General features: G+C 51.9%; 1 protein-coding gene across 3 annotated transcripts in view; it reads right to left on the minus strand.

Moving 5' to 3' along the window:
- Positions 1 to 8,422: 8,422 nt before the first annotated feature.
- The window catches only part of LOC144947950 (ribosomal protein S6 kinase alpha-3), a 64,738-nt gene continuing 51,262 nt past the window's right edge, over positions 8,423 to 21,898 (minus strand). For 2 of the 3 annotated variants that reach the window (XM_078877381.1, XM_078877383.1), the window contains 11 exons: positions 20,213 to 20,277; positions 19,365 to 19,467; positions 17,826 to 17,956; positions 16,585 to 16,710; positions 16,001 to 16,090; positions 13,545 to 13,703; positions 12,992 to 13,153; positions 12,015 to 12,091; positions 10,913 to 11,030; positions 10,615 to 10,752; positions 8,423 to 9,747 (listed from right to left, as the gene is read on the minus strand). In XM_078877381.1, coding sequence (XP_078733507.1) covers positions 9,622 to 9,747; positions 10,615 to 10,752; positions 10,913 to 11,030; positions 12,015 to 12,091; positions 12,992 to 13,153; positions 13,545 to 13,703; positions 16,001 to 16,090; positions 16,585 to 16,710; positions 17,826 to 17,956; positions 19,365 to 19,467; positions 20,213 to 20,277 — 1,295 coding nt within the window. In that variant the 3' untranslated portion in view covers positions 8,423 to 9,621. The remainder of the gene's footprint in view (positions 9,748 to 10,614; positions 10,753 to 10,912; positions 11,031 to 12,014; positions 12,092 to 12,991; positions 13,154 to 13,544; positions 13,704 to 16,000; positions 16,091 to 16,584; positions 16,711 to 17,825; positions 17,957 to 19,364; positions 19,468 to 20,212; positions 20,278 to 21,898) is intronic. The other variant, XM_078877382.1, reaches the window with a different exon arrangement.

The following is a 21,898-nucleotide window of genomic DNA, read 5'->3' on the forward strand; positions in this document are numbered from 1 at the left end:
ACCCACGTTGGCTCGGTTCGGATGTGGCAGTGGAAAAGGTGTGCTCTCAGTCTTAGCATATGGATCTTAAAATAAATTTCCTTGATGTATCTGCTTAGGGGGGGGGTGTCTTGTGTCCAGTTTTTTTATTAATTTTTTTTGCCAGCTGTAGCAATAACAATAACCAAATGAAAAAATATTAATTGAAAAAAAAACACTTTCGTTTGCCGATGCAGCAGCATAACATTAAATCTTGCTTACACCATTGAGTCTAAGAAAATGTACACTTCAAAACAAGAACATTCTGTACATTGCATTTTTTTACTTTCATTTTTCATGAGCGATGGTCTTTCTTAGCGTGCGGTGATGGACAACGTGCAGAAGAACCCTTCATCAGAGATGCTCGGGACGACTTTTTACAACGTTTTAACAGTAGAGATATGCGAGTAGCAGATGCTGTTTTGACATTTTTTTACGAGTAATTTTTTTTAAGTGAACCTTGCAAAATAATTTTCCCGCTGAGGTCAAAAAGGCAGTCATTAAACAGTTATTTGCAGAGCTTCGATATTTTTTTTCCAGGAAAGCCTCGCTGAGTCTCCATTTTCCAGGAGGGCCCTGCCTTGGAAAGTTTGTCTAATTCATGGACTTTACTCGTTTTATTTTATTTCGTGTGGGGTGGAAACCGGATTATCCACAAGACAACGATCCCCCGTGTACCCTCAACAGACTGTGGGGACAAGTGCTGTTAGCGAGCACCTAGTGAAGGCCTGCACAGCACAAGAGGTGGGTGGCCAAACACCACTCCCGGCCGCCTTTGTCTCCCCAGTGCTGATGTTTACACACCGAATCAAGTACTCATTTGAGGCCTAGTGAACCCAGGGAGGGAAACACAAGACCGATTCAGATAATCGTCACTTGTGTTGGCCCATGATCGGGAATCCGATCTCAGGTTGCCGGTTTTCTCAGCGCAGCGCGCAAACCGCTACCAGACAATACACACGCGCATGCCGTGACACGAACGCACGCTTTTTTATGTACAGGGAGGTTAGCAAACCTACTTGCTGGTACTGCCACCCACCTCTCTGCCCTGCAAGTCACGGCCTTGTGTGCGCGCGCACACACCGCGTTATTCCCGTCGACAATTTTGACGACCGATGTTTGCGCAAAGTTCTTTGTCGCAGTAGATTGGGGAGATGTTGCATTCTCGATGCCAGAGCCAGGATTGAAGGTGAGCCCAGAGAGCGAGAGAGAGACGATGGCTAAGGAGCGACAGGCGGCGACTACAGGCACATCGAAAACCCGCCACCATTTACAATAAACCTTTAACCCAAAGCTTCACCACAAGTTCAAGACATTTTAAGAAATGTACACAACCATGCTCGGCGGTACACGGGTGCGTACACGGGAAAGAGTACAGACTTGTTGTTGTGTTGTTGTTGAAATTGTGCCGCTGAACGAGTGGACACGCTTCCCCCCCCCCTCGTCTTCTTTAAAAACAGACGCGACGCTTTGTAACGTGCTATAAAAACACTTAAATAAAAACCTAACTACGAACAACCACAAGTACGGATACACGTTTCAATTAGACGTTTTGCTTTCAGTGGCCACCCCTTTTCCCCCTCTCTCTCTTTCCGATCGCTTTGGGGAAGGGTGCGAGACGTCGCCGCCGTCTCTCTCGACGTCGTCCGCGTCTCATCACCGAGGCGACTTCCGCCGTGACGCAGCAGCGCCACCGGGGGGGATTACACTTTTATTTGTTTTAAAGCATGGGCACCAAACTTGTAATCATTAAAAAAAAAAAGAGTTATCCCTGACAAAGCGAGCATCGACGATGCTCATCCATTGGTGGAAATTCCACGTTTCCATGGCAGGAGGCGCAATCTGTTATCAGGATTGACCACGGGTTTCGTCATAATTCAGGACAACCAACCGCATGCCCACCCGCAAGGTGAGATTTACGTGGCGAAACAATGCGGTTAATTTTAGACGCAGGCTTTTTTTCTACGACCCCGTGTGATGATTCGAAAAGAGTTTTCTTTTGGGCGAGAGAGCCGAGCTGCTGGCCGTCTTCTCCAGCCTGCTTCTTGAACATGGCACATTTGGCGATGACGTGACAACTCGCTTTGATCGGCTCTGTCTGGTGGTGGCAGGCTACCGTGAGATGTGTGACATTTACAGAACGCCAAACGAAACCCAAAAGACACTAACCGTGAACCAAAAATAATACGGCGTAAAATAAAAACATTTCCTCATCACTTTAATAAAATAACCCTAGAAAAAAAATATGAATGTGACATTTGTTTTTTTTATAAATACAGTATTACATTTTGGTCAGTACCTTTTTTTTTTCGTCAACCATTGCAATCGCGTTCTGCTCACCACTCTGCTCTTACGTCTGTGACAAAGAGTGCCCCCCCCACCGCCCCCGGCGCAGTGCTCGCGTCTGGAGGGCGACGTGGCCTGGTGGTGCCTCGCGTCTGGGCCACTCGGCCATCTCAGGCACCTTCACAATTCCGCGTCACTCCAAAGAAAACCCACGTCGCCATCCACAACAACGAACGCACATTCAAAGGCATTAAATAGTAAAAACAAATCAATACATAACGTCATTTAAGCCATCGATTTACTCCCGTCGTTACATACTCGTATGAATTCAGTTTCAAATTATTATTTTTTATCGGCGGAGATTGTCAGTTTTTTTAATTTTTTAATTTGGAGGTGGAACGCCCCATTAACTTCAACGCACAGAGTAAAAAAGAAAACAATGTGGCCACATACGCGTGGGCCACAGGACGCCGTTCATCATCTATTGAGTCTCCGGTTTGGTCTGCCGTGCGTGGCGATGTATTTATACGCGGCCTTCGGTCGGCCTCCACGCGCCGACGCACACTCGCCAACCAGCCCGACGCTCCTCATTTCGTTCAATTGCAACTTGAGCAAAAGCGAAATGTTCAACAACAACAAACAAAAATAAACCCTTCTGGGAGCCGACCGTGCGTGTGGACAACGTGCGATGACGTCAACGCCGATTGGCCTGTCGAGACTCGCACCCGCGACGAGAATGTGGAAATTCCACCACTGCTTCAGTTCGGTGCGACCGTCGAAACGTTTCCCGTCTGCCCGGGTGAGCGCGCTTTTGACAGCAAACGAGGCCCGCGCTTCCTCCACCTCCTCCTGCGCCGTCCGGCATAGGAGGAGGTGGAGGAGGTGGTGGAGGAGGTGGTGGAGGACGGGCGGACGTCGTCGTGGACGCCGCGCGACGGGCACAATTTGGCGAAGCCCTCCAGCACCTCCTGCCCCCGTGCCGTCGGCGACCAAAACGTCCGGCCTGTGACGCGCCGCCCGTCCAAAGGTGTCCACCACCACCGCCACCACCACCACTACCGCCACCACCACCGCCGCCGCTACCACCACCACCGCCTCCGTACTGCTCGGTGGCCAACCGCGGCGCAAACCCCCGCAGTTGTTCACGAGACTTTCGCAAGACAACTTCCACGCGGTCACCGCAAGACGATTTGGCGCAAACCACCACCCCCCAAATAATAATACAAATCCCCATGTGGCCCAGCGGCGTAGCAACTGAGTCGTGTGCAGGCAGTCCAACTGCACTAGGGCCGTGGACCGGGCTACAAAGAGCGGAGGGGGGGGGGGGGATTTGGACTTTTAATATCTCAAAGAGGGGGGTGGGGGGAGCTGTATGTTCTGTACATGCATTGCCTCGAGTGGTGGGTGATTCATTATATTATTCCGAGTCGGAAACTGACGACTTTTAACGTCCTGGGGCAGACTCACAGATTTCCGGGCGATAAGCGGCTCGCTGTTGCCTCGCCCAAGAGGGGGCATCCCCCCCCCACCCACCGGTGCAAGATGCACGCAAACCCCCCCCCCCCCCCACATCGGACCGAGCACGTGTATTTTAGCACGAGCATGAGACACGTTTGTCAATGCCTCTCCTGTTTCTATGAACGCCAATAACGGTAGGAGTTAAGTGTTGGGCAACAATGGATTTATTTTCTTCAAGATTAGGATATTAGGGCCACAAGAAAGCTGAGTTTAAAAACAAGAACATCTTAGTTCTGCCCATATATAGAAGCCACGTGGAAGGCGACGGTGTAAGCCGAGTGACACGCAACTGAAACGCTAGACTTGAAATGAGTGGGCTACGACTTGAGTCTTACACGGGTAACAACGAACACAACACGAGGGGATGTGCGCACGAGAACGACAGTGTTTCATCTGTACACACGAACATATGCAAGTATACACATATACAGAGTATGTACACAACGCGCCGCATTAGCGCAGTGCGCCAAGAACCCGGCGACGTGAATTCGATTCCCACCCACGGCCACCATCAGTGGCAGGAGTCCCTGTGCTGTGCCTCCTGCACAACCACGCGTGGACCAGTGTGGTGAAGAAGAGCGAAACGCACCCGCCCCGCCAACCCCCTCCACCTCCCTTTCATCCAGCAGTGGATTGACAAAATGGCTGTAACTTATTCTAATGTATTGTACACACACGTGTGTAGAGCGTACACAGTACTGCATAAAGGTACGTGTACACGTGTTGTATTGACACCCCAGGCAACAAACACACACAATGCTGTTACAGGTCTTCACGGCGACCCTTAGTGCATTCATCTATGGACGCATTCAGCCGCGTGTGTACGTGCTGCGAATGCCACAATCGGAGGGGGAGCTACGTCACTCTTTAAAGCCTAATCACCCTACACAGCCCACCGAATACTCACACACACAGGTGTTGAGACGTTTGCATATATGTCTTCATTAGTCTGAGACGGGATGCGTTATAATACAGCAGCACTTTGCAAGTGTCCGTTTGAAAAGGACAGCATCGGTTGGATTCCTGGATGGCATCGGCTGGAGCCCCACGGTGTGGCTGGTGGGGGCGGCTTTCCTCCTCCGCTTGCAGTGAAATGGTGGAGCCCCCGTCCAAAGTAAAGAGATGATTGGAGTAAAAAAAAAAAAAACTATTTAGTTTTCTGAAGTTTCTCGAGTGCCCTGCACAGGATGGCCTCCAACAGGTCACGGAGTGTTTGTCGTACGAATAACCCAGAACACGCTCCGCCGCTTTGAATTGTCCAGGAGCTAAAGCCAACGTCGGGGTGTGCTGCTGCTGCTGCTGGCCACGAGAGGGCTTCAGGACAGAGCGAGAGAGAGAAAGCGCGTCGTTTCGCCGCACCTCCTCCTCCTCCTCGTCCCACGTGAAAGGAGTGCAGACGACCACAGTGGGGGGTTCACCATACGGCCAGTCGCGCCATTGTGGCTCGTGTCATTACACTTTCCGTTCATAGAGATGTCCGCCGTGGCCTGTCCATGTTCCGATGCCGTTGACGGTCCCGCCAGCGTCTTCGAGAAGCTATGTCAGAGCCAGGAGGTGTGAGACTTTTTGGGAGGGGGGGGGGTCTCGACCGATGTGTTGTCACGACGTCCCAAAGCCTCTCCCCCAGGCACGTGCGGTACGCACCGTGCCATGCGGGCTTCGGGAGTGCCGACAATCGACTTGATTCGGACTCTTGTGGATGCTGTCGGAACACTTCCGCCATCTCGGTAACGGAGCGAGAAGCTTTGCCGAGGTTCCGAGGCCTGCGGCCGCCCTCGTTAATACCGCGAGGTGCATTGGACCGTAACATCCACGGCCGTCTGCATCGCCAGCGGACGTGAAACTACCCCCCCACCCCCCCGTGACGCAAGTTAAAAGCAGCGCCCGTAGGTCACGCGCGTGCATGCCGGCACCGCCGTCAAAACTGTTGCATGCTTCAAACTGCCTGGTCGTTAAAACCACGAGATGCTGGGCATTTTCGACAAGAGATAGGAATGATTGTAAAGTGACAAATGAAACAAAAAATAAGGTCGAGTTAAAGCATTTTCAACCCTCAGGCTTTCGTGACCGATTATTTTGATTCGCAAATGGTTTTGGGTCGGGTTTGCCGAGTAGGGGAAAAAAACGTGCCGTGCGCCCTCCACCACCCGGCAACGGCCAACGAACCAATCTGCCGCGTGACAAAACGAGTGTCACCAATGTGGCGAGCGCCACCGGCGCGGGCGGGCGATGGGCACGCGCTCCGCGAACGTCTCCCGCCGGCTTCAGCCGCAACCAGCGTCGTCAGCTCCAAGTATCCTTGACGGCGCGCAGTGACTTACAACGGAGGCCACGGCAACAATTGACCGATGCAACGTGAACGCCGACAAATAGTTCTCAACTCGACTTAGACAATTACTTAAAGCTACGACGCTTTAATGTCCCCCCCCCCCCCGCATTTAATGCGATCAGCCGCTCCCAACTGCAGCCGTCGGCGTTCAACAAACCATCTCAAACAAATGTGGCAAACGTGAGATTGACTTTTGCTAATCACGGCCGATGAACTCTCAAATATGAAGCGAAACGGACTTCCCAGACTTGGTCGACACTGGGGATCAAGCGAACTACATTATGGCCGATGCAGATGTCATGACTTAAAAGGAATATGGCTTCGAATGTATTTTATGAACGTTAATTTATTTTGTAATATGGTTAAAAAAAAAAATAGTGGTAAGCTTCACTGAACTGTCTTCAGGTATAGAGTATCCAGACATACACACACGCACGTACAGCGGACACAGATCTATAATATACGAACGCACGTGCATATATGTACACGCGTATTCGTAAAACGCACACACACACACATTAACGCACACATGTGAAAGTTAACATATACTACGTATGTATTCTTATGGGCCTACGACAATCACTGTCAGACCTCGAAGCTGAAAAAGGTTGAGCCAGGACAGTATTTGGATGGGTGACCTCAATTCCTAACAGGTGTTATAGGCTGCGGGGCTACATTGGTGGGCCAGAATAGGGTGGTAGTGCAAATGCCTGGGATTTACTTGGCCGTCCTTCACCACGCTGGTCATACGGGCTGAAGGGAGTGGCGGCTCTACCCTGCTAGTCCATGGGCCGGAGTACACGTCTGTACCACTTAAGTTGGTCAAACGTGAGCGGTACCCATGTATTTGTGCGGCTAATAAGAGCGAATCATTTCGTAGCCCACTCATTTGAAACGGTTGGCACGCTATTCACTGTTATTGGCCCGCAAAAAGAAACTGAAACCACTGAAGTTATGCCACCCTAAGTGAAGTATCTGGCGTGGGCTGGTGGACTACACGTGGTGTATGTGGCACCAGATGGAGACTGAACAAAATCCATCGGTGTGTTTACAGAAACTTCCTGTTAAGGGTCTCCGTCGATTGCCATCTTTGTCAGCAGAGGTCTTTATTTGGGAACTCCGCAAAAAAGCAACCTCCCGTTACAATGGGACTCGTTATTTTTATACGAAATAAAAATGATGCATCCGCAGCAACACCACGGGGAGGGGAGTGGGGTCAAAGGTGTTAATGCACGGGCGAAGAAGGGGACGGGAGGGGGACGGAGAGAAGAGGATGACCGGGAAACGGGGATGTGAGGAGCCGTTCGGACACAAGTCCCCAGGACGAGCACAGAGGGCAGGGATCAAGATGTCTGTGATGAGAGTTTCAGAGACAGAGGGTGGAGCAGCGTCTGTGTCCACACGGGGGTTGTGGGAGGAGGGGGGGATTCTGAGGTGGGGGTGTCCACAGAGGCCACGTGATGTACGGGAGGCTGGAGTTTATATCGAGAAGTGGTTCTTAACCTTTACCGCAGCCTTGCAACCCCCCTAAGGTTCTCAGTCGTAAAAAAAAATGTACAATGTTAATAAATACAGAGGTTTGATGAAATAAAGTAGTTGTACTTACGTGCCCGTGCTTCTTAATTTGTGTTTTCGATTATTTACCTTCTAAAAACACTCTGGCCACCTCTCGCACACCCAGGGGGTGCGTGCATCCTAGGCTAAGAACCGCTGATCTAGAGAAATATGTTCAGGTCCTACATCTGGTAAGGGTGCCTTAACTTGGCTCTGAGCCTGAGGCACTTCCATGAATCCTGGTAAATCCTGAGCATCCTAAGCTTTCCCAAATCCTTAATTTTTTGAGCCGCAGTTTTTAATGAACTTACATCAATTTGCATCAATTATATATCTGGCATGCAGATGTGCGTTAGCATTCACCGCATATATATACACACACAGACGCACGCACGCACAACAGGCAATGGAAACGGCAAAAGCGCGCACACTCAAAACTGTCCTGTGTCCGACTTCTATAGAAAATTGGGGAAGCACATTTCTCCTGAATTTGTACAAAAACATCCTCAATTTAAACCCATCACAGCCACCCACCCCCCCCCAACGTCTCCTTATGGGCAGCACTTTAAACCGAGTTGGCGATTTAGACCAGGGTCACTTTGGCGGTGTTTTTAGTCAACCTGAAATCGTATCCCACCACCCCCATCACCGCCTCCCGCCCACCCCCCCCCCCACCAAGACCACGTCATACAAACGACCCCCCAACCTCCTGCCTCATTAAATAAAGCTTTGTAATATTTTTTTATACAAATACGAACAATTGATGATAATTCAATAGAATAAACATTTAGCCCATGTCGGGTGGTCAAGTCCCAGGTGAGAATTGAAGGCGCTTGTACAAAAAGAAAGGAAAAGACTTCGCTGCGTCGTGCGTAAACATTCGCGCCTTTCTTAAATCGTTCGTGAATCAGCAGAGGAAGGCGGGATGTGAGCTATGGGTGGGTGCTTTTGGAAGAGAGAGGATGCAGCACGGCGGTTTGCGACCGTTCCTAATTTACGTTCCGCAAGGCTTCGCGAGAGCCGGGACATGGGGGGGGCGGCCTCCATCGGGGTCGTAGCGGAAAAAGGGAAAGTTGTACGTTGGGCGGTCGGTTCCGTCTCAACCGGGCGGTGGCGCTCGGCCCGCGTGCACTTGACCGGACGTCGCGTGTGCGCCGGTCCGTCGCGCGGCATCGCCGCCACCGACGTGTCCGTCCCGGTGCGGGCTGCACAAGAACGCAATGCGCGTGGCTCCGCCTCGGCTCTTGACCACGCGCCCACCGACGCAGCTCGATCCGCGCTCTTTGCTCACTCGCTCGCTCCCCCACGCCCACTCCACGCCCGCTCCCCACGCCGCTCCCGCTCCCCACGCCGCTCCCCACGCCGCTCGTTTCGTGACGCGGCTGCCGGAGACGTTCACGTCCCAGCGGGGGAGCTCCGCGGTGCGGTACCACGCTCGACGTGTCCGTGCGCCCCCCCGCGGCGGAACGTTAACGGTGGCCGGGTCCAACCGACAGCACCGACCGCGATGAGGAGTCCGGGTGCGGGTCGTGAGCCGCGCCGCTCTCTCTGCGCCCGCCCAGGTGGCGCTGCCGCGATCTCCACGACCGCCCGGGGCGTCCCCCTGCCCGCCGCCACTGCCGCGCGCGCGGCACGGCGCGGCGTGCCGTTCTCGCCGCGCGTTGCCCGGTCGGCGCACCCGCCCCCCCCCCCCCCGCCCCCCCGGCGGCCGATCGTCGTTTCTTTGGCAGCCTCGGCGTTCCGCGTCGAGCTGGGAGGTCGGCGCTCTCCACACCCGCGTCCCCGCAGAGACGACGCCCGGGGAGGAGGGGGAGGGGGTGGCTTGCTCCCTGCGGTGCGGCGACGGAGGAGGGGAAAGTGGCGCGTGGGAGGGGGGAGGGGGGGAGGGAGGAGGAGGCGGTGGTGCCGCCGCCGCCTCACAGCGCCGTCGACGAGATCTTCTTGATGCCGCGGCGCTGGGCGAGGGTGGAGGAGCCCACTGGCTCCAGCGCCGGCTGGGCCAGCGTGTGGTGCAGGGCTGAGTAGGTGGCGGCCATAGCGCCCTGTGGGAAGGGCGAGGGGGCGGGTGGAAGAGGGAGCGTTTGTGAATGTGTGTGGCCGACTGTGGTGTGATTCTATAAAGTGGGTTTGTTCCGTGTGTGTACGCTGCGCGTACGAGACCCGATTCCCTCTCGCGGCCACCAACACCAGTGACGCTTATCTGAACCGGTGCCGGGGCTCCTCTCGGCCTCAAACGAGTAGAGTATATTCTCCTATAACGCGGTAGTTGCGTTCATGAAAAACACCGTATTATGGAAAAATATAGGGTAAAGCATAGTCCGCAATAACCACATGAGATGCATATGCAGGCCGTACAACCGCTAATTCCTACTCGCGCCACGTAGTTCTGCTCGCTCAATCGCGTTATATCCAATTCGCGTTCTAGGAGAACAGCCTTTACCTGGTGCTGTGTGTAAGCCTCGGTACTCGGGAAAGGAAGGCTGCCGGGCGTGGTGCAGGCCTTCATAGGTGCTCACCAACAACACTTCCGCCAAGTGTGTTAAAGTGTGGGGATCTGGGTGCGCGTACGCATGTGGGTGGGATCTCCTACCTTGTGGGGAGCAGTAGCGTCGCGGTTAGCACGCTGCACTATGAACCTGGCGACCCGAGTTCAATTCCCGCTCACGGCCAACACCAGTGACAATTGTCTGAGCCGGTACTGGGCCTCCCCTATGTCGACTTAGCCTCAAATGAGTACCTGGTGCGGTGTCGAGTAAACATCGCCACTGGGGAGACAAAGGCGGTCGGGCGTGGTGTTGGCCACCCACCACCTCTCGTGTGCCGTACCGGCCTTCGTAGCTGCTCGCTAACAACACTTGTCCCAACAGTCTGTTCAGGCTATGCGGGGGATCTTTGTCTTTGCCTCCTACCTTGACAAGCGCCGCGTCCTGCCGAGTCAGCTGGCACTGGGGCAGCGTGTCGCGCAGCGCGATCCACGGGTGGCGCAGCACCTGGGCGGCTGTGAAGCGCTGGTGCGGGTCCACGTGCAGCATCTTCTTCACCAGGTCCTGCAAGAGTGCGCGCCACGCAAAACGCGCGTCCAAGTCGGACGCGTTGAACAATGGTCAGGCACGCGCGCAGTGTGGACCGACGGCCCAGGACCCTTCCCGAAGGAGCCGGGAGACTCGCCACGGCTTTCCTGCGACAACAATCGCGTGCGTCTGCTACCTTGGCGGCCTCGGACACCGTGTCCCAGTTGCCGCCGGACAGCAGGAAGCGTCCGCTGCCGATGCGTGTCAGGATCACGCCCGGCGTGTCGTCGGGCCCGTTGGCGAAGGGCGTGTGCCTGGTGCCCGCCAGGAGAGGGGGGAGGTGCAAATGCAGAGGAAGACAATTCGAAAAATGAACTCGCTACATTTGTCAAGAAACAAATAAATGATGGGTGATGCTCGTAAAAAAAAGTAGAGCGATTCCATTTCAAGTTCACGAACAACTTCATTGCAGCAATGTTTAATATAATTATTATTGTTGTCGTTGACATACTTCAGCAATTTGTACTTATATACGTTATTCGTGTTTGGTATTGTTGGAACTTTCTGACCCGCCCCAACTGGACATCTGCAGTCTAAATTAAGAATCTGATGATCGTGATTGAGAAAAATCGCTGAGAGAGTGCCCAGTCTGATCTCAGAAGCTAAGCAGGGGTGAGCCTGGACACTGCGTGGATGGATGACCACCATGCACAAGCTGGGTGTCACAGGGTTGCAGCGTTCCTCGCTGGACACGAGGTACGTCTCACCGTTCTACTTCTGTCCTCTATAGTCTCTCACCGCTACGCTTCCTCCCCCGCCCCGCCTTCATCAACCTGCACTTGACCAGTGCGGTGAAGTATGGTCAAATAACCGCCACTGTGGGGGGGCGGCCTCATCCAGCAGTGGGATTGACAAAGTGACTGTAATGAGCCAAGATAGTGGAATCGAGTTTTTTTATTCCCACTAACACAACTGCATGGTGCTATCAACACGGACCGCCCATTGCGTGTGTGTGTGTGAACGCACATTATTTGGCTGAACACCTTTAATGTATAGAGGATTGCAGAGCTTGGGCGACTGTTGGTATCAGCTCATTGCCTGGCTGCTGCCTGTTATAACAGTGGCCAGGATCCACAGATAGAGCGATAATATCGCTCTATCTGTGGATCCTGACCATAATATCGCTCTATCTGTGGATCCTGGCCACGCCGCCCAAGTTGCTCCCTCACTCGAGTTGGTTGCAGTCATCGTTTACGGTTGAAGCCACTGCGGTGATGCGGTGCGAGGTGCGAGCGTACCCAGCCAGCATGGTGTAAAGCAGAACTCCCAGGCTCCAGATGTCGCACGCTGCGTCGTAGCCCTGCCTCTTGAGAACCTACACAGACAAAATACCCACGCGTGCAAACAAAGTAGTACAATCAATGTATCCATATCGACTGCAGGGGCAACTGCTGTCAGTACGCAGCTATTAAGGTCAGCATGGCAACACGGGGGGGGGGGGACAGAACTAATCCCAGCCACCGTTGTCTTAGGAATGCCAATGTCCTTACACTGCACCAGGTACTCATTTAAGGTTGAGTTGACCTAAGTGAGGCCCAGGACCGGACCAGTTATAATTCTGCACACCACTGATGTTCGCCAACGCTGCGAAATGAACTTGGCCCACTGGGTTTGTTGCGCGAGAACCACCGCTCTCCACCATAGTTCCATGCAAAGACAAAGATCCCCCGTGTAGCCTTAACAGACTGTTGGGGCAAGTGCTGTTAGCGAGCACCTATGAAGGCCGGCACGGCACACGAGGGGGTGGGTGGCCAGCACCACGGCCGACCGCCTTTGTCTCCCCAGTGGCGATGTTTACACACCGCACCAGGTACTCGCTTGAGGCCGAGTCGACCTAGGGGAGGCCCAGGACCAGCTCAGATAATGAATCGTCACTGGTGTTGGCCGTGAGCGGGAATCGAACTCGGGTCGCTAGGTTCGTAGCGCAGCGCGCTAACCGCTAAACCACCGCTCCCCATAGCCTCATACACACATTTGAAGAATAGGGCATGGGCATCGTGGTTCAAATTTGAAAAATTACTCTCAAATTGAGAGACATAGCAACAGTTGCCCTGACTGGCTAACGCTCCGTTGCAGGCCAATGCTTGTGCGTTATGACAGCAGCAGGGCATTGGAAGGGTAAGGGGCTCCGTGCTTGCCCAGACATGGCAGCCACACATGCCAATCCTCGAGTGGAAGCCACGAGTGAACATCAGCTGGCTACGCGCTCTCTCACCTCGGGCGCCACGAAGTTCGCCGTGTAGCACGGCGTCATGAGCAGCCCGTTCTCGGCACGCAGCTGCTTGGCGAAGCCAAAGTCGCAGATCCTCAGCGACTCCGGGTTCCCCGACTCGTCCACATACAGAATGTTGCTCGGCTTCAGGTCTCGATGCACCACCTGGCAGAGGAAGAGGGACAAGAGGAGGAGGAGGGAGTTGCAAGGCGGGATGAGTGGCTGTGCGCGTGTGGTCGGCGCGGTGTTGCTGTGTGTGTGCGTGCGTGCGAGTGGTTTTTGTGTGTATGTGCACGATTGCTTGCTTGTGTGTGCGTGCTTGCGTGAGTGGTTGCTGTGTGTGCGTGCGTGAGTGATTGCAGTGTGTGTGTGTACATGCGTGAGTGATTACTATGTGTACATGTGTGAGTGAATGCTGTGTGTGTGTATGCGTGAGTGATAATTATGTGTGCGTGCGTGATTGCTGTGTGTGTGTGTGTGCGTGAGTGATTACTATGTGTATGTGCGTCAGTGGTTGCTGTGTGTGTGTGAGTGCGTCCGAGAGAAGTGCACCCACCCCCTGCGAGTGGAGATACTCCACGGTGCGCGCTATCGTCTGCAGCACCGCGCTGGCCTCGCGCTCCGAGAAGAACTTCTGCCGCAGGATTTTATCCAGCAGCTCCCCGCCCTTCATGAGCTCTGTGACGAGGTAGACACTCTTCCCATCGTCGTACACCTAGAGATGACGAGGTACAAGCTGTCATGGTCATCGTAGACCTAGAGATATCATCATCATCATTATTTTAATCATCACCATCCTAGAGCTACATCACTGAGAATTCAAGATTGCAATTCTCACCAACCATGAATTGGCCAAAATAGCAGCCACGTAGTGGGCTAATGTTGTAAATTACACCATCATTGTCGCCTGGAAATTAATTCCCGTGCACCTGCGGCAGGAATCGAACCATCGGATATGTGCAAAGTGCTTTTGGTGGCGAGTGCTCCGACCGCTGGGCCATTGTTCAGCAGCCCGTACACCGTGTACATACAAGTAGGGAGAGTTAAAAGCCCTTTCAGGGCATCCACTCACAGGCCATTACTGACAAAGGTGTTGTCACAAGCGCTATTTACGACTGGGGCTAAGAGAGTTCATGCGTGCGTGCGAGTGTTTGGAGGTGTATGTGGGGAGCAGTGCCGCACTGATTAGCAAGCGTGCACTAGGAATCCAGCGACCCGAGTTCGATTCCTGCTCACGCCCAACACTAATGATGATTCTAGATTTGAAGCTTTCGTGACTGCAAGGATTCATATTCTTAGGTTTTTTTCGGTAAAGTCACGTAGGTAAAAAATTTAAATAAATTTTAATGTTTTACCTACGTGACTTTACCGAAAAAACCTAAGAATACTAATGATGATTATCTAAACCGGTTCTGGGCCTCCCCTAGGTCGACTCGGCCTCAATTGAGTACCTGGTGCAGTGTGTAAACATTGCTACTAGGGAGACAAAGGCGGCTGGGCGTGGTGCTGGCCACCCACCCCCTCGTGTGCCGTGTCGGCCTTCATAGGTGCTCGCTAACAGCACTTGCCCCAACAATCTGTTAAAGGTTATACGGGGATCTTTCTCTTGTCGGTGTATGTGGGAAGCAGTGCCGCAGTGGGTTAGCACAACCGCACTATGAACCCGGTAACCCGAGTTCGATTCTCGCTTGCAGCCAAGATCAATTACGAATGTCTGAACAGGATCAGCCTTAAATGAGTAACTGGTACAAGTGTGTAATCCTCAGCACTGGGGAGACAAACACGGCCGGGAGTAGTGCTGGCAACATCACTCCGTCGTACACCGTGCCAGCCTTAATAGGTGCTCGCTAAAAGCATTTTATTGTAGGCTATATGGGAGATCTTTCTTCTTTTTGTAGGCGTATTCATGGATGTGTGTATTTGTACTTGTGTTTATGTGTGTGTCCGTGACTACGTACGTGTGTGCGCACTGTCTTATGACAAGCACCTCCCACTGTAGGTCTACTCAGCCTGAAATGGCTAGATCCCGCGTACGCACGTGCGTGTGTGCGATGTTGCCCACCCAGACCCTTTGCAAACTCGTGTCACGCCGACCCCAATATGCACTTTGCCAACAGCACCTGCAGGCACAGCCCCTTCAGCCGCGAGAACTCTTTGGCTCGTGTCATCGCCTTGAGCTCCCGCTGCTCCACGCATGCACGTGCGCGCCCCGTGTACGCGCTCCCCATGTGTATTTGCGCTCCCGTACATACGCGGTGTGTACATGTGCTCCCCATGTACACACATGCCCCGTGTACGCACGCTCCCCGTGTGTACGTGCGCTCCCCATGTACACACGTGCCCCGTGTACACGTGCTCCGTGTGTATTTGCGCTCCCCGTGTACACACATGCCCTGTGTACGTGTGCTCCGTGTCTACGTGCGCGCGCCTGTTTCCCCCGCGCTGCTGTGGCAGCGTGTGGCCAGCCTAAGCCAATTAGCGTAAAGGTCGCGCGCGTGCGCGTAATGGCCCCAAACGGTCGCCGAGCCGCGACGGGGGTTTGTAAACGAGTTAACGAGGGGCCCAGCCCGTTCGATAAATCTGGAAGAGGCCGAGTTTATTGAAACCACAGCCGTGTTTCTCGCACGACAGTCAAATATTTGTTCATTCTGAAAGCGAGAATTCAGCCGATTTAAGTGCAAAAACTAATTTAGTGTCATGGGTTTTGTGTGTGTGCGGTCATTGGTGAATGGGCTGAGACCAACAATTCACGACACTAGAGAACCCGGTTTAATCACAGGTGGGTGAAACCTGGATTTGAATCCAGACTCTTAAAGCAGTTGCGCTCAGCACCCTTCCAGTAAACATCCAACGTTGGTCGACGTTGGTCGACGTTGGCCCCGACGTTGGCCCAACTCTGCACGTTCACCGTTCTGACACGGCCATGTAAAACCCTCCAGGCCACCTCGCAGGCCGAGCATAATTTATCAGAGACGAACCTACGGCAATTTGCGGATTTTAAAGCGAGCTTACGTCTTTTAACGTGATGACGTTGGGATGCTGTCCGTAACGGAGAAGGATTTCTATCTCTTCCGACGGGTCTCGTTTACTCTTGTCGATGATCTGTTCAGCAAAAATAAAACAAAATAAACAAAACATTAGAGAATGTAATAGTTGGCGTGTGGATACCACGTCTCTAAGGCATGCTGTAATATTTAAACTAAATAAGATAGTTCATTCATTCATTCGTAGATTTCCATCTATTTCTTTTTTACATTTAAAAACAGGATGCAAACCATATATTTAAAGGAATCCACAACCCAAAAAACACAAACAGACCTTATCTGTTAGATACACGCCTGTTAAGTTTGCGCAGGAAAGGGGTGATGATGTTGCCACCGCGTGCGATCCCAATTGAGTCATTTCCAGGTACAGCATTGGAATGCTTTTTGGCAACATTTTGTGGGCTTTTAGCTACGGGAGAAAACCAGAGAACTCGGAGGAAACCCATGCACACGCACACAGGCACACACGCACACAGGCACACACGCACGCACGCACACACACACACACGCACGCACACACACACGCACGCACAGGCACACGCGCACACAGACCTTGACGGCGTACTCCATGTTGGTGGTCTTGTGTATGCAGCGCTTGCACACCGAATAGGAGCCCACACCGATGTCCTCCCGCAGCTCATAGCCGTCCGAGAACTGCACGCTGTTGCCGTGCAGCTGCTGTTGAGAAACAAAGCTTTAGTACTCAAAGCTAAGTCCGGGTTTCATAGCTGGCTGCTGCCATGCTCCACAGTCGTTTTTTATCCCCATCGCCAGCAGGACCCAGCGACAAGATCCCCTGCCTGTGCCACCACCGTGCCGCTACTGTCGGTCGTCCACCGTACCGCTCCTCGCTCCTGTCACTCCGCCCTGCACTACAGCTCATGGTGGAACTCTTTGCAGCAGCAGCAGCGACTCACAACCCCCTCCTCTTGTCTACACAGAGGAGCGGGGGCCGTGGTCACTGCTGGGCGTCGTTTCTCCGTGGCAGCCCCCGCCGTTGTGACGCGGCCATCATCACGGCCCCGCTGCGCACTCGCAGCAGTGGCAGCGTTCAATCGACTCCGACTTTTAAGGCCCCACCCCTTTCTCCCAGCGTTTGAGTGTCACTGAGTTTGGCACCTCGCCTCTTGAGTCGCGGTCATTTACATCCGTCAAATATTGTGAGTGTTACAGATTGCGTTATAATAATTATAAAAATTACTATTCTAGCAGAGCCTGCCAAGACGTAGGAAAAAACCTTGACAAAGACTCCTAGGTATGGCAGTGGGCGAATATCCATTGCATCGCTGCCTTCTTCAGCCATGTGATCGAACAGAGGCAATGAGACCCTGCAGAAGGCAGCAACACAGCAGCATACCCTTCACCCACCGCTGAACCGACTCGTTAACTAAACACTTGTGGGCCGGCTTTGTACTCTTTAGTGGCGTGGAGTTGCAACTAATCACGCATCCCGCTGAGGTACTCCTAACCAGGGAGGATAACGTCCTCTAACTGCAAATCTCTGTAACGAGCGACAAGACGCGCTACCGCTGCACCACCTCCCAAAACTCTATGTTTTTCCTTGATTTTGATGAGGAAGAGTTTGACCAGGATGAGGTTGTTACTTCGTATTCGTACGGCTGATGTTGGTGTAGAGCAACAACGTATAATTTAACACGGAGATGGTTGGGCCAGATAATCGCGTCGGGAGTGGCGGGAGGGGGGCGGTGAATCGGTCGGCCGTGTTTGTGCATCGGGCATCTCGTCGTCGGGGCGTTCCCGGCACGAGCGATCGTAGCGCTCGGCTGCTCCACCTGCACGATGGGGTGAAGCTGCGTGGTGGCCATCACGAACGTCTCCTCCACGTCGCCCAGCGGCGTCGCCACGAAGCTGAACCCGCGGAACAGCTGGTGAGCGTTGGCGCTGGGAGGCACGCCTGGGGAATCTGACAACAAATAAACCACAAATAAGAAATGTTCTCTTGATGTAAACTTTAAACGTACGTTTATGGAGCCAACACAATGATCCACATTTGTCTTTTAGGTTCGGCCGCGTGAGAGTTTTACTCCCGAACATTCTCGTTATTAACCCTCCGCCGCCCGACAAAACAAGTCACGTTTACGGAGATATGATTTTTCTTTACACGTGCCAACACATGGACCGAACTCCCACCAATAAGCTCCTCCTCACCGCCGGCCTGAGAGAATTTCACGGCCGAATTGGACGTCAACCCACGACGCCGTTTTGCTCAAACCGCTTTGTATGCACGTACGTTGTATGCATGTTGCACGTATGCATGTTGAACTTCTTTCGCAGCCACGATAATCAATGGCGCGGGGAAGGACAACAAACTAAACACAAAAAGCAGTTCTAGAGTAATAAAGTTTGTCAATCTAGAGGATTTAAAAAAGTGCATAGCTCCAGTGGCTTCCTAATATCGGAAAGCGAGACAGTCTCGAGATGGCCGCAGAAGCGCGTCTGAAAGCGCGCGATGGCGGTGACCATCTTTGTTCGATGACGAGCCAAAAGCCGCTGCATCGGGTAGCGAGCTCGGATCACAACGTGAGGCCGCTTCAGCTGCCCATGCTGTTCTTATGTTGTACAGACACACATATCAAGCGAGGGCGATGTTCAAGATGTTCATTAATCAGAAAAATCTTTGGATGACCCAAATCATTTCGTGCAATATTGACAAAGTGTGACGTCACTTCCGCTAAAAGTGTGTTGCGTGATCTCATGTTGGCAATACATTTAGTAACTTTAGATTAAATAGTTTAAATATAATAATCCTTACATTCAAATCATCGATTTATTGATGGAACTTTAGAAATATGAAAAATCAACGAATAAATATTTAACACCTTAGCCATACTTATCAGATACGAGAGATAATTTTTGATGTCAAGGCTATAGCACCGTTTCTAATTTTATCGTCGAGGTCAAAGACTTCTGGCACTGCAAAAATCTCTTTATACTCAGTTGACGTGCACTTTGTGTGTGTTTGTGTGTTTTCGTCTTTGTGTGTTTGACTGTTAATGTGTTGGTCTTTGTGTGCTTGTGTGTGCTAATGTGGTTTTGTCTTTGTGTGTTTGTGTGTTAATGTGTTTTTGTCTTTGTCTTTGTGTGTTTGACTGTTAATGTGTTTTTGTCTTTGTGTGCTTGTGTGTGCTAATGTGGTTTTGTCTTTGTGTGTTTGTGTGTTAATGTGTTTTTGTCTTTGTGTGCTTGTGTGTGTTAATGTGTTTTTGTCTTTGTGCGTTTGCTTTTTGCCATCAAGAGTATTTGGAAGTCCGATTCGGCCTTCTATCGCAAGGGTTCCTCCCCGCTACCGTTACAGGGAACCCGGTTCTCACCTTTTGGTGTTTTAGCCGTGAATTCGGGGTCGAAGTAAAACGTGTCTTCCGGTCGGCCTACGGCAGGCTTGAATGGCGGGTGAATTTCTTTCCGATAGAGCTTCTGTAAAATAACACGCACGGTGCAGAATGAGACGTCGATCCTCCGAGTGGCTACACAGGGGGAGCGGAGGCACAGTGGTTAGCGCATTTGCGTGCTTTATCAACTCGGCGACGCGAGTTTAATTCCTAGCTATGGCTAACATCGGTGGCGAGCGACATATGACCTGGTCCTGGATCTGCCACCACCCTTTACTTACGTGCGCACTGACCAGTGTGGTGAAGTACGGTCAAACAAATGCCAATACCCACATTGTATGTCTTCATCCAGCAGTGGATTAACAAAGTGCTGTAATATATTTTATTTACATATTCATGATATGGCTGTTCAATGGCCTACATGATAAGCATTGAATGTCAAGTTAACACAAGTCAAAATGCCTCTGTTCAAATGAATGTATGGGGGTGGCACTCATCTCTGCTGGCAGCCCTGAGCCAGTGGTGGAAATTACACATTCCTGTGACAGGGGCCAGTCTGTTTATCGGACAACCACTGATCACTCTGCACAATGTGGTGCTCATGATGACAGGCTGCATCAATCTCCAGCCAAGAAATGCACTAAGTTATTCTCGCTCACTCAGTCAGCCAACCGATCACTCAAGCACCCACCCATGACTGCACTCAATCACCCACGCATCAATCCACTCACCCACTAGCTCGCCCATCCACTCTCCTTCTAACCTACATACCCCACCCATTCCCCCATTCACCATCAGCTAAATAAAGTAAAACGTATACAAAAACTTACGTTCCAATCAATAGTGGAAAAGAATGGATGTCTTTTGATTTCTTCCACACCATCAGAGCCAGCTCCTGAAAGTAAAGTATAACACTGCACATCAGGACAAACACGGTGGGATTTCTAGGTAACAAAACCACGTGATTGTAAGCACATGATCGCTCCCTCCCATCATGCCTTGCATCTCATGTGACACCACCGCACCGCTTGCACACAGCCTTGTCTAGACCACCGACTCACAAGGCTAAACAGTGTCACCAACAAAGCATTTTAAACAGCAGCAGCAACAGGAGGACAACGAGACAACTGAGTTTCACCCTCGTTGGGAATCATCTGCACAGTATAGCACTTGCTGCCTTCTACTGCCTTGTGTCACAGGGGCGCTGTGGGCGAGCTCTCGCTGGTCACTGCGGGCGACAACGAACGACTCTCAACACTTCCATAAAACTCTCGACGGGTCAAAGTGTCTCCTTGCTCAAACAAGCGATTGGTCGGTGCTCATACTCCATTGGTGGCCCTAAATCAGTGGTGGACATTCCACATTGCCATGGGCTGTGGCAAGTCTCTTTAGGTCAATCAAAAGGTTATACAGATTGTTACGAACCCTGGATGGATGCGTGTGCCGAGTGGACCCCTAAGAGAGGTGATGTGGATTGGAGGGTCGAGGAACGCGTCCGTGATTTCCAAGAAATCTGCCCATTTCTCGAGCAAGTTCCTTGTTTCGGAGGAGGTTTCGTGTTCCCGCACTGGGACATTTTTTTCTAATTTTAACTTTTCATTTTATTGCAATCTTATTTACAATGAAAAAACAAACCCCGAGTAGGTTAAGATACGCGATACGATTGTGATTTTTCCTTCTTCCCGTTAAGACGCCGTTCGAAGACGCTGCCGCGCTCGTGCCCCGAGGGTCTGGCGTGCTGGACTTGCAATCGAGGGGAGGGGGGCGGGAAACCTCAACCACGTGTTTGTTTTTTAGCTGTCGGAGGAAACCGCAGAGCTCGGGAGGAAACCCCATGCAGAACATGGGGAGAACAAGTACAGTGTGAAAGAGTAGGCCAACATACCACACCCCCCGCCCCAAGAGGGGCTCCATGGTGAATCAGGAGAGTGATAACAGAATGATGAAAAAGGAATCGGGGGCTTTATTCTTTCCAGCACTAATACAGGTGCATTGAGCAGATATAACTGCTCAACACGCAAGCTATTAATGATTTGATATCGTTCGTCTTTGGGCGTTGTTCTCTGATCCGACACTGGTGGTGAGACAAAGCCATAAAGGAGGCCGTCTCTGGAGTAGGCCAATCAGTTTAAAATACAATGTGTACATGGTCATCGGAGCACATTTGTCTGCATGTTTCACCACAAGCATGACGTGTGGTTAATGCAGACTTGATTATGCCTTGTGCCCTGAGAACGATTGTTTAAGGGCGCTTTATACATTCAAATAATGATTAAATAATTATAAGGTATCTATTTAGTGTTTGAACATCTGAACACCGCCTGTATTATTGTCGTACAGGGTAAAGCTTATTGTTTGGGTCTTTCGGTAAAGTCACGTAGAACAAAAATCTTAACAAAAAGCTACGACGTTTCGATCGCAACACGAGCAATCGCTATCACAAGGGAAGGAGGAGGGGGAAAGCTGCTGAGGCAGACTGCCTTTGTTGTTCTACGAGACTTAACCGAAAGTCCCAA

The sequence above is a fragment of the Lampetra fluviatilis genome, chromosome 47 (assembly GCF_964198595.1).
Source record: "Lampetra fluviatilis chromosome 47, kcLamFluv1.1, whole genome shotgun sequence".
In the NCBI taxonomy this organism is placed as follows: Eukaryota; Metazoa; Chordata; class Hyperoartia; order Petromyzontiformes; family Petromyzontidae; genus Lampetra; species Lampetra fluviatilis.